The sequence below is a fragment of the Sceloporus occidentalis genome, unplaced genomic scaffold (genome assembly GCF_023333645.1).
Source record: "Sceloporus occidentalis isolate IW3139 unplaced genomic scaffold, rSceOcc1.0.p SCAF_5, whole genome shotgun sequence".
Classification (NCBI taxonomy): domain Eukaryota; kingdom Metazoa; phylum Chordata; class Lepidosauria; order Squamata; family Phrynosomatidae; genus Sceloporus; species Sceloporus occidentalis.
In genome coordinates this window covers 28,154,515-28,167,838 of record NW_028316985.1, presented here as the reverse complement: position 1 = coordinate 28,167,838, position 13,324 = coordinate 28,154,515, and the positions used below count along the sequence as shown (strand labels likewise).

The 13,324-nt window shown below is 38.2% G+C and overlaps 1 protein-coding gene across 4 annotated transcripts in view; it reads left to right on the top strand.

The window, feature by feature from the left end:
* The window catches only part of SLC41A2 (solute carrier family 41 member 2), a 46,347-nt gene that overhangs the window by 27,302 nt on the left and 5,721 nt on the right, over positions 1-13,324 (top strand). For 2 of the 4 annotated variants that reach the window (XM_089528012.1, XM_089528011.1), the window contains exons 9-10: positions 5,616-5,747; positions 6,854-7,002. In XM_089528012.1, the coding sequence (XP_089384138.1) occupies positions 5,616-5,747; positions 6,854-7,002 (281 nt within the window). The other 2 variants (XM_089528013.1, XM_089528015.1) reach the window with 2 other exon arrangements.

Genomic DNA, 13,324 nt, shown 5'->3' with positions numbered 1-13,324 from the left:
GGTTTGTTTGTTTTTAACTATGAGTTTTATTCTGCCATTTTGTTAGTCACATCCTACTCCAGCCTTGGATAGTTAAGAAATTATTTCTTCTTCACTTCTCCCCCTTCAGCATTTTCAATTGTTTTGTGCCACATATTTGACCCGCATAGTGTATTTTTTGTTCAAAGCCCACAAAAGAAAAAAACATTTTAAATTCTAGATTTTAAAACTTACAGTCTTAAGGGCACTTTACTTTATTGCTGTCTTTACATTCAAGTGCTTAGGGACTGTGTTTCTAAGCTGTCCTCTTCAATAGTAAATGCAGCACCTTTAAATAAAGTTGAGTTCCTTGATTATGAACACAACCCAGGAACTGTGGTTTTAAGAGAAATGCCAGCAATCTCAAGTCTCCCACACAAAATTCACACATTTGGCAACTCTGACTTTCCCTACTGCCGCATTTTAAAAGATATTAAAAGACTTACTGTGACAGGCTTTCTCTCTCTTGAACAGAAATAAAGGGCTACACTGTTTGGAGTCCAGAAAGGTATTGGTATTACAACATTATATTTTATGACAGTAAACAAAAGCAAAATTAGCAAAGGTGGTTATTTTCCTTTTTATCAGAATCTCCATTGCAAGAGTGAGATCTAGGTCATAAAAGTATTTTTCACACTACACAAGTATAACACTTTGAGGTCACTTTTACTGCAGTGGCTGCATTATATAGAATCCTGGGATTTGAGGTTTTGTGAAGTATTTAGAATTCTGCCCCAGAACTGCATAGGATTCAACCAACTCGGTTAAAGCAGTAACAGATTGCTGTAATTATGCAGTGTGAAAGGACCCAAGAGTAATGTCACAGATGTGATTTCTTCAGTACTCTAGATCTATTACAACCATGTTGATTTTGAGTAAGCTTGCATAGAATCAAACTGTATGGCTTTCAAAATGAGGAGCACATCATGTTCCAAGCTGGTATCCTCAAAGTACTTAGAACTGTTTTGATTTATCCTAATTGATGTATGCTGCTGTATGTGGAACGCTTCAACTGTACAGCAGCCTATGGTTCCAATTCAAAGTATGCAGAAAGAAAGCGATTTTAAGGCTTAAGCATTCTGGGAGGTTTTAAGACATTGACACTTGGAGAACATCTTTAGTAGAGATGTTAATTTGTTCACAAATTAGTGAATTATAAAAACACTTCCAGTTGAAATTACATTTTACTTAGGTGACCATGAAATGGGGATGAGGAACCTGTGATCCTTTAGGCCTTGTGGAACTCCTCATGTCTCTAGTGAGCATAGCTATTAGTCAGGATGACGGTAATAGTAGTTCAACAAACATGGAGGAGAGCATGTTCCCCAGCCAATGTAATAAAACTAAAAATCAATCCAATAATTTCTATTCAGACATAAGCCCCATTAACTAGTGGTACTCACTTTAAGGTAAGTGTGCATAGACGTGCATACTATTAGTCTATCTAATGTTTGTGGTACACTTCAGTAAGAATAAATAATAGAGTAGGCAAGATTTGGAGCTCAATACACCACATGTAAAAGGTTCCAGTTTCATTCCATATTCCTTGTATTTCTATATTCTATGTCTGAAATGGTGGAGCCCCATTTCTGACTCAGTACAATGCTGTTTTCTAATGGTAAGAACTAATGTGTGTTTTCTTTTCTGTTGCTTTTGGATTTGAGGTTTGTGAAAATGCTTCAGGCCTTTCTATTTCTCAAGCCTAAATCCAGTCTGGTGTTAGTGGAGGAAAATCAAGAACAAGCAGAATTTGAATTGTATATCCAGTTGTGGAAGCAACAGAGCACTTGTTCTTGTGCAATTGTGATCCCTCAGCATACAGTTGCTTGTGTAACTGGTCACACATCTGCATACAGCACTGGATTCCTCCTTGGCCTTAGTCTGGAACTAGGTGTCTGTGATTGCAGTGTTGATCAACACTAGGGAGAAGTGACCCAGTTCCTTTGCAACTCTCCAAGTCTCTACTCACATCTCAAAAGCTCCTGTACCGCCACCTCCATTGAAAATTTGGGTGGGGAAAAATGGTTTGTGAAAGATAAATGTCTTCTCTTGAAATCTTTCAAGATTACTTCATTTAACCTCCCAAACTTCCAAAAATACCACCACAACCCCCCCAACTAGAAATTGAAAGTAAATGTGTATAGAAAAACTGAGGAGTTGGGGATGATATTGGGGCATTACACCCTAGTATGGGACACAGAGCTATTTTGTTCCTATATGTCTGTATATTAAGGGCAATGTATTAAATAAATAAATAAATAAATAAATAAATAAATAAATAAAACTAGCCAATCAGTTCTACACTTTAAAACAGTGGTTCCCCTGTATTGGACTTCAGTTCCCAGAATTCCTGACTGTTGGCCAAATTGGCAGAGGCTTCTGGGAGTTGATGACCAAAACATCTGGAGGGAATCACTGCTTTAAAGTTTGGGAATCACTGCTTTAAAATATTAGAATGTTAAGATAAAACTAAGAAAGAAAGAAAGATCAAAAACTAACTGCCAGAAGTTTATTTACATAATACTAATTATGGTAGAATGCTGAGAGCCAGTGTGGCACAGTTGTTTGAGTGCTGGACTTCGGAAAACTAGGGTTAAAATTCTTGTTCAGCCATATAAAGCCACTGGGTGGCCTTGGGCAAGTCACACTCAACCTCAAAGGAAGGAAAAGACAAATCCTTTCTGAACAAATCTTGTTGAGAAAAGCCCATGCTGGAAATGGCTTGAAGGCACATAACAGAAAAAACACCTCATTGAACTCCACTTGCTTTTCTTCCCTGTCTGATTTACAAGTCTCCTCTTCCCATGGAAAAAACTCCCCATTTAACACCACTTGCTTATCATCTCAGTCTGATTCCCAGGTGCTCTCCTCCAGCACCTGGGAATCAGTGTTAGGTGGTCAGGAAAGGTCCAGAGAAGGCGGGATGAAGTGGTATTTTCCCCTTTCCATCCTTCCTTATAGCCCCCTAAGTTTTATCCTCGACTTATCCACGGTTCATATCAAAATACATGATTTTGACCCAGAAACCTTACCTCGACTTACACATGAGGTCGACTTGTACATGAGTATATACGGTAATTACACTCAGGTTATCTCTGCCTAAGTATTGGCATACTTGATATACTAATTGAAACCAATAAAGAGCAGTCTATGCCACTGAGGCTACTAGGGCCTCAAGTTACAAGTCTGTGTCAATGAGCATTCCCAGCTATAAACCTACTTTTTGCAAAGGGGGTGCAACCCCATACAGAGGAAGATGAACAGCATTCTACTGGGCATATGAATAATAAATAGAAACTCCATCTTGTTGGGATTCAGCCTCAATTTATTGAGCTTTGTGTAGTCCAGTACCAAGACCAATCACCAATTCAGGATAGCCACTGTATGTATATGTGTATGTTATACATGTTTAATATGATGAGTTTCTAATCATTTTATACTTGAAGACTTTCAAAGAGGTCATTCAGTTTTTAAAGATTTGCACTAATAATTTGGCACACTGAAAACTTGTTGTGTTCACTAGCTAATCTCTGCCACATGTAGCTTGTAATAGCTTTTTACTGCTATTGGTGAAGTAATTAGACTGTAGAACAACACTGGTAATTCAACAGGCATGTTAACGGACATGCTGTTAGAAGAAACAATTTGTTCATTAGGTAATGAAAAAAACAATACTACTTGTTGAAAGTATATGCCTCAAGATAAAAATAGGACCAGTATGAAATGAGCTATATTGATTTCTCTGTAGCTACCAAACTATGGCCTCGGTATCTTAGCGTTTAAAATGCCAGCTGGTGCTCACAAAGTTGGCAGATTATCAGTTCGAGACCCAAGCACTGCAAGACAGAGTAGTCACTAGTCCCAGCTTCTGCCAACCTAGTACTTTGAAAGCATGTAGAAGTGCAAGTAGATAATAGGTACCACTTCAGTGGGAAGGTAACAACGTTCTGTGCAGTCATGCTGGCCACATGATCACAGAGTTGTCTTTGATAACGCTGTCTGTTTGGCTTAGTAACAGAAATGAGCACCACCCCCTATGGTCAGACACGACTAGACAATCATGTCAAAGGGGAAACCTTTACCTTTTTACCAAACCACAGCTAATTGTTTTACAGGCAAGATAATGTTTGGTAAGCAGGCACAGACAAAGGCCCGGGACAGACGAGTGCAATGGGGCGTTGTCGTCACGTGCGAGGGGCGGCGCTTCAAGATGCCCCTCGCACGTGATGAGGGCGTCAAAATGGTGGCACCCTGTACAGATGAGTGCCGCCATTTTGACGCAACAAACGCTTAGCGTCTGCACATTGCGATGCCATTGTGACATTGCGAGTGCACCATTGGTGCACCGCAGCATCACAATCACGCCGCAAAAAGAACCCGTTTTTTGCAGGTTCTTTTTGCTGCGTGAAGAAGCTGTGTGGTTTGTCCACTGCAGCTTCCTTGCGCAGCAAAACAAGGTGCAGGCAGACCACCCTTTTTGGGCGGTCTGTACCCCGCCAAAGTTACCTCAAATCAATTGCCCACTCAAGGATCCCTATGACAGTGTGATGACACAGCAAAATTTACAATGAAACAAAATACTGTTAAACACAGGCAAGACAAAGGAGTATCATTCAAATTGGGTAACATTGTGAATAAAATCACAGTGATAAATAGTACAATGGTCACTACACAAAGGTGTACAGAAACAGTAACAAGAAATGTGTCTCACACCAAAGTCCTTCTCAACAACTGTGAAAGATTATCTCGACTTCATACAGAGTGACTATTCTCTTCCATCCACCAGTCCTATCATGCCAAATCTATCAATTCCCTGTGCCTCAGAGACCAACAGTCATCCTTATGCAACAAAGTCTAACTGTCCTGCTCTGAGCTACTCTTATCTCAATGACTCATATCTCCATGACTATATTAAATGAAGGAACCTCCTTACAAACCTTGCATTAGGCAAGACATTTTTATTACATTTATATGTTTTCTTTCCTATATAAGTTGTAGCTCTTTTTTATTGTTGTTGTTCAAATATTCTAACAATTAAGTTTCTGTTTTGTTATATCTGGGGGGGAAAGAAGGGATTTAATATTTGCCACAGGTTCATTCATTGATCCAGACCAGGCTTGTTAAAATGTCCTGGACCTGATAGTACACTCCAGATTGTGTGTGTGTGTCTGGAAAACCTAGAACAGATGACCTGTGGCCTTGGACAGGGAAGGAACTACAGAAGAATGAAGCCTGCATCTTTTAAGCATTTGAGCAGCCTACATTGTTATTTTTAAGAACTCCAGGTCTCTAAACACAACAGTAATTTACCTCTTTTTTAAGATATCCTTTAGAGTATGATCTGTTTTATAAATTTAATTATATTTTAATGTGACTCCACTACCATTACATCCATTTTATATACCAGTGTTAGCAAACCTTAGACTAATAAGCATGAGCTGAGAAGATGAAATGTGTTTTTCTAAGACAGGCATAAAACAGCATGTAAACTTGCTGTCATACATATGAATATATTATTTTACTATGGTGTCTAATATTATTAAAGTGTTAACAGTTTAAAATGATCAGTTAATTTTCCACCACCCATTATTATATAGGTATTGGTGGGAATCTTGTAGCAATTCAAGCAAGCAGAATTTCTACGTATTTACATTTACATAATGTTCCCGGAGAATTACCAGAAGAAGCAAAGGGGTGCTATTACCCTTGCAGGACATATTGTGGCACAGGTATGTATAACGTACAGTCAAACATTTTTCTCTTCCTATTTTGACTTCAATATCTTTTTATCCTTAAAGAAAACATTATTATTCGACATCATTATACAGACTTAATTGAGCTCTTTGGGATTTCATATAGCACAGTACTTTTATCAGAAACTACCAAGCGGTGTTTTGTAATACTTTTGGTTGATTATAACAAAAGCTGATGTTTTTCTGTCCCTCTCTGGAGTCCCCTCCATAGACCTTTATTTGTATTGCAATGGTTGTACTTAGTGGACTCAGTTAGAAAATAAAGATAATCATATGATTAATGGGCTGCCAGATGAAGAAATGCTGTAGTCTGATAGTCCCTGCATGTTGTGTAGAATTTTAAAATTCCACTTTCTGGGAAATGTTCAAACCTTGTGATTCTTAGGGATGAAATTATATTCTGCCAACAAGTTCAGCATACCCAAGAAAGTGCGGGTTTCGTCCTCCTTCACATCCCTTTATGTTTTCTTTGGTTAATAATACCATTAGTGTGACTTAGCTGAATCTAATCAGGATGTATGCTTTGGAGCCAAGAGGACCACACTGGCCAAATTTTTGCTCCTCCAGGGTTCTGAAGGACTTCAGTGGAACTTGAAGTGTTGTCATGTCACTCTCAGTTGCTTTGGGGCTTTTATATATTTGTGTGTTGGGGAATTGGGCTTGACCAAAATTTATGGAGGGGGAGTACTAGAGTGCTGAGGAGGTTAGTGGAAGTCCCACAAATCATATGTAATTTGTAAGGTGCACAATTACCACTCCAACATTGAAATGCTCTTGACTTGGTATTTTAGCAAAGCCTGAGTATTATTGTTTTTGGTTGCATTTTAAAACTCTGATATTGGTTAGAACGAGATCAGTTAGGGATCAGTAAAGTTTTAACCTTTTGTTTAACTCATACTGATTTTTAATGGACATTTTAACATGCAATCATGTTTTGATTACCTTTCCAGAGCATACAGAAGTGGATGGGTCAATAATCAAAATGAATGCATCAAACGTAACTTAGTACCAAAGCTCATCATTAATTTTGTGTTCACAAAAAGCACTAAATTGACTATATTGTTGTTTATTCTTATTTACAGGAGTAAACAATAAATCAGCACAAGTTCTTCTACTTTTGGTGATTCCAGGGCATTTAATTTTCTTGTACACTATTCATTTAATGAAAAGTGGGCATACATCTTTGACCCCAATCTTCATAGTGGTTTATTTGTTCACAGCTCTCTTACAGGTAAGAATAAAATGATCTGAAAATGTCATACTTCTTTCCAAAGAATCTGCTTGGAGTTTGTTTTCAAAAGTTTAAGCTAGAATAAGTCGGTGTACTTTTCATAAATCTCTGGTGTCATAAATTATCCAAGTACACACCTCCTTTTGCAATGAAGTATTTCCTTCTTCCCTCACCAATATGCAAAAATGTTTCACCATTTTATTTCATTCTTTTCCTTTTTAACTAGATATCTACTATTACAGTTTTATTACATTTACTGGCATTCATAATCCTTTTATCAAGAAGGTATCATATCACTGAAAGTTGTTCACAGCACTGCCTTTTAAAACTTTCCATCTTTAGCTTTGCATATGTTGTTTTGCCGCATCTGTGTCAGCATCTTATGCTGACAGATGGTAGCATTTTAAGAGGATATGCTGGATGCTGACACTTCAGTCCTTCCTTTCATCATTCATTTATTAAGATGCTGTGTATAGTTCAATATCAACTTGCATCCCAATTTCTCTGTGTGTGGGTGTGTGTGGGGCTAAATATCTATCTGAATAACTGAAGTAGTTTTGCTTTTGATACATAACTTAATACTGAAGAGACAAGAACAGGATTGTGCTGTAATTCTTGCCATAATAGTACACCTATTAGGGCAAAATTTAAAAGACAATCCTATTCATATTTATTCATTAGTAAATTCCAGATGAATTTAGTGGAACTTACTCCAGTGTAAGTTTGTTTCAGATTTTAGCTTAAAGGAAAAAAATCCTCTTAAAACCACTTCAACCTCTTTCCTAGGTCCTCTGTTTCCTATCTTTTTTCTATGATTTCTTTGCTACCTCTCTTATTTTTCCAGCAAGTAAACCCAGCAAACATAATATATCATAAGAGCCAAAAAACCCTGGTGATTTTAATTATCCTGCAAGTATTGTGCCATTGCAAAAATGCAATTGCTTTAAGTTGCACTATGTTTGATCAGACTCAGACAATTTGGAATTTCACAACTCAACAAATACATCACTTCATTTTATCTCGGTGTATCTTTAGAAGAATATTGGGTTGTTATCCCCTAAACACCTTGGCAGTCACTCCTGAGTAATAGTTCTGAAGTTATTAAGAAGCTTAAATAGCCAAATCTTCTATACTTCCCGTCTGACTGCATTATTTCTTGCACTATTTCTGTCATTTTAATTATCAACCAAATACATTAGATTATCATCCTCTTTAGCAATATAAGATAGCTTCACTGGTACTGAATTATTAATGCTTCTTCTTTCAACTTCATATTGAGGCCAAAGTCTTTATCTTACACTACCTGCATTTTAGCAAATAAGCTTAAATATACTGTACAGTGTTTGAAGTACAGTAGAAATTAACATCTCTAGAAAGCCAGGTTGAAAAATGACCCAAAGCAATAATAATGTGTGAACTTTCCCAAATGTGAGTTGATTTGCTATAACATTGCCTTGCCCTATATAATTCATTATTCATTGAATTGATTTTAGGGCAAAATACTACAGTTCCATATTTGCATTTTTGTACTGTTATGATTACAGTTGCATTGTGAACCTGTTCATTGTTATAGAATAAAATTAAGTCATTGATAAAAACATGTGATTTTCTAGAAAGTAATGTATCTTCTTTTGCAGAAGTAATCACATTTCCAAAGTTAAAAATGCCTTACTCTCTACCCCATCCCAGGGCTCTTCTTCTTTCTCCTCTTCCTCTGCCGATGCTTTATCTCTTGCATGGAGCTAATGGATCTTTCTCTTCCCTGGTGCTTTTTGTTTCTTCTCACTCTGAGAAGAGTTCTTTCTGCTTCCCTCTGCTCACAATACTCCACTCTCTTTCCTTTTTACCAGTATTTTTCACCCTGGTGCTGGTTCAGCCTTTACCTCTACTCACTCTCTTTCCCATCTTGCCAAGCAACAGGAAATGTATTTCTCTGTGTGTCTCTCTTTTTTCTTTTGGAAGACTTTGAGGAGAAATGCAGAGGGAAGCAGCAATAGCCCAAGATGTTGATATCCCTACTGTGCTTCTGGCCCACTTGGAGATGTGTTTTTCTGGAGAAATGAAAAAACCAGACTGCAGCTTCATCTTTCCTGCTTAATGGTTTTATCTAGTGGCTGAAGGTGGCACTGAGTTATTTAAATATGGTAGAAACACAGGGCTATTCCTGGAGTATTCCAGGCCCGAATTCTCCCTGGACCCTTGCTTACCTGCTGTGGTTTTTTGGCGAATAACAGGCGTCTGCCTTCCTGTGCCCCTTTTTATGTGGGACAAGGAGTGGAAACTCCAAATTGGGTCCAGGCATTGTATAAACCAAAACCTGATTGCGGAGTTGGGGCCTGTATATTGCAAACAGTATGCAGTGAACCCAGGGAATAATTTGGAATTTCTACGTAATTCAGACAAGGAGGTCTCCAGACTATACATTTCTATTGGCTGCTGTATTTGCTGTTGTAGTTCATGAATACTTTTTTTAAAATAAGCAATTGCTTCTCAAATCCCAGAGAATTTTGTAGCAGCTCCCAACGTGAGCAGCAATATTTTATTCCCATCCAAAGGGTGGTCAACACAAAGCACTAGTATGATTCTGTAGTTGTGATTCAGCAAGGTTCCTTAGGCATTCCTGTTCTCTCTGGATTAATTTAATAATAATAATTTGTTTTATTTATTTACCGCTATTCCAAAGATCATAGCGGTGAACAGCAAGTAAGCTAATTAGCAAGTAAGCTAATTTGCCCCCAACAGTCTGGGTACTCATTTTAGCGACCTCGGAAGGATGCAAGCCTGAGTCGAGCTTGGGCCCTTGGATGAGAGGGGAAGCACAATTTAAGTTGGTACAGTAAGATTTTTTGGGATACTGTACCTTTTAAAAAGAAGGCATGCCCATCCAGGTTTCCAGAGACAATAGTAAGCAAAAACAAGAAAGAACTCTTACGATTAGGCAGTTGTCTACTGTGTTGTGAGATCGGAATGGTCATTCCATACCTTCATTCATCCCCTCTTCTCTTCCCTGCTGCCTTTTACAGACTATATGTGAATGCTCAGTTAGCACCAAAGGACACCAACTGTCAATATTTGTGTGAGAGCTGACATGCACACTTTTTAAATGTATAACTACTCTTCAGTCGTGAGCAGAAAGACCATTAATTTGGTCATCTTTGGATTTTAAAACTTCCCTCTCTGTGTTGGGGTGGAGAGCTCAATGTTGTCTGTGCTCTATGCTTTATGAAATGGAGGACAGGCTCAAGTCCTGAGCATGAGCAGGAATCTAACATGGCTAAAGGGGATTCACCTTCCTATCTATGTTTGAAACAGTCAAGAGGGAAATTATAAATTAGGAATATGAGCTGTTGGTTACACATCTCCCAACCTCAATTTCCCCTCCTCTCCAAGTTCATTTAAGGACTGTTTTTTTTTTGGGGGGGGGGTGGGTTCAAATGAGAAGAGTTGTTCTGAAAGAGGTTTCATCAAAAAACTTTGTCTCTGATCTCATTTAATTGTCCTAACTAAATTTATGAACAGTGAATGAGATTATTGGAAACTATTACCATTGAATTATGAATTAAATTACCGTTGAAATATGTGAAAAGGGAAACCTTGGGGGAAAAGTAAGCAACGTACAGCCCATGCCCTACAACTATCTGTGAATTTTTCAGAGTTCTCCAGTTGTTTCTCTTGCCATTGCTAGTGTGCTGTTAAAATTTGCTATTGTGCCACAGTAAAAAAAGTTGTACTTTTTGACTTTAACAAGGCATTTTAACAAGACACTTCCACAGCAAACCAAGATATGTAAGAAGCATATGAGAAGCCTTTGGCAATTAATTGAATTCCAAAGAAGGTGTACCTTCCCTGTGCAACTTGTTTTAAAGCAGAATTGCCAGATTAATGCTAAAAATAGGTCTTTTTTCACCTCTGCCATACCACAGCATCCAATGTTGGTATTGGTAGTAGTGGATGTAGCCTCCTAACCATACTGACAGTACTCCATCTACCAAGGGAGAAGTTAGGGAAGAGGAAGGAATATTTTCACTGTTGATGACATTCACAATTCCTGTTGCCTGTCACATAGCACTTTAGGTGATTCTTAAATATCTTTCACGTTCCTAGATTAATGTAATTGTTTTAAATTTTTAACTTTTGCTTGTCATTAAAAGTAGTACTTTATCCCTAATACATGGGAGGAGAAGGAGAGAGGCTAGAATATAACAGCTAAAAAATTGCAAAAGGCTGAGGCCATATATATATATATATATATATATATATAATCCCTAATTTAAATTTATGACTTTAAGCTGGATATATCAAATTTCTGGCTATTTCAAGCTTATAACATGACATATCTCATAATGTGAGACTTTTTGTTTTTAAGCCACAGAATAAAATCAGTTCCACCTCACAGGAACTGATCAAATTAATGGGATTAACATTTAACAAATTTTCATGGATTTGAAGAAACTTCAGTGCAACTAACATTTTCTTGTTAGGAACCTGTGTATTTTAGCAGAACTTTTCATAGCTGGCATGTTATTAAAAAAAACACTAAATAAATAAATAAATAAATAAATAAATAATGTACCATTATGCCAGCTTCTAGGCATATTTTGATCATGACTTGACATATCCTAAAGATGTCTGTAATTTAAGTATTCAATCATATCTAGTATTTCCATGCATTCATATACATCTCTCCCTGGTTGTAGTCTATCTCTGTTAATAATCACTTGTATTAAGCAAGATCCATCTACAGTAAAAGAATGCAAACCATTCTCTGGAACTGATATAAATTTAAGCGATTTATGTATTCTTTATAGGAAGATAGTCTTGTTCTGAGACAGCTACGTGTGTGTGATTGAGTGGTTCTCGTTAAAATAATAATAAAGTACAACCTGCATGAACTATATTCAGCTGGGTATAAGAAAAAAGACTTCATTTTCAGACTTGTCAGCCATCATCAGACTGGAGGCCAGACTCTAGTAACCAAGCCGTCAGTTTTGTGATTCAGTGTTTGTGACTTTCAAAGACTGCCTCTGTACTTCAGATTCCTGCTGAGCCAGTAAAGAGCCCTCTGGAATTTTCACACCTCCAAGGCAAATCTCAGAACGCAGTTGTGTTAAGGGCCTTGGGAATAAACAAGTAATGGGAAACTCCAGACGTTATTGCCCAATAAATTTGCGAAGGTAAAATAAAATTGATTGTATCCACTAAGAATCAGAATTGTTGCTTTGCAAAATATCACATTTTGAGTTTTCCTGCCTGTGTAAGTCAGAATTCATTAGATTAATTGCTGACCCTTCCTAAAAGCAATACTCTGCCCCCCACCCCCGGCAGTTAATTATCTTTTGGGAACATTTATCCGTTAATATTAGAGGAACAAAATTGGCTTAAAGCAGAAACACAACAGTAGATGTTAATCAGTTTTGAGAAGGTAAATTAATAAAAACAAAATTAAGAGCATATTTGTGCTAGCCATTGCTGTTCTAACAATACGAAGACAGTATATTTCTATCTACCCTGTTGACACTTTCTGGTTGACACATTTTTCCATAAGTGCGGTGTACATGTTATCGTTTGTGACCTGCACACACCGTATATACCAGTGATGGCGAACCTATGGCACGTGTGCCAGAGGTGGCACTCAGAGCCCTCTCTGTGGGCACACATGCTGTTGCCCTAGCACAGAGTTTGCCAGAGTTTCTTACTAGAAAGCCAGAGGGACATGGCACTTTGCAATAAATAAGTGGGGTCTGGGTTGCAGTTTGGTCACTCAGTCTGTAAAAGGTTCACCATCACTGGTATATACAGTGGGCCCTCGCCTTACACGGGGATCCGTTCCGGATCCCTCCGCGTAAGGCGAATTCCGCCTATGCTCAAGCCCCATTGGAAACAATGGGGCTCGTGCGCAGCGGCGCGCAGGGCGCAACGGGTGCACGCTCCCATTCAACTGAATGGGACGCGCCGCCCTGCGCACGCCCCGTGGCTTGAGCGCATATGCTCAAGCCGCGTAAAGCGTGCCCACGTATGGCGCGGGCGCGCTGTACTCATGTATAATTTGACATCTGGTGTAAGTCAAGAGCAAGGTTTGAGGGTCCTAATGATGGATTTTGATATAACCTGTGGATAAGTCGAGGGTGAAACTTGGGGAAAACAAAAATAATGGCCATGGAGGATGTACATTCAGCCTAGACAATGACGAAATCGAAATAGTAAAACAGGTCTTATCAAACATTCATTGTATTTTACAATGGAGACCACAGTCAAGAAATCAAAAGAAGACTAGGAATGGGAAGGACAGCTATGAAAAACCTAGAAAAGACACACACATGCA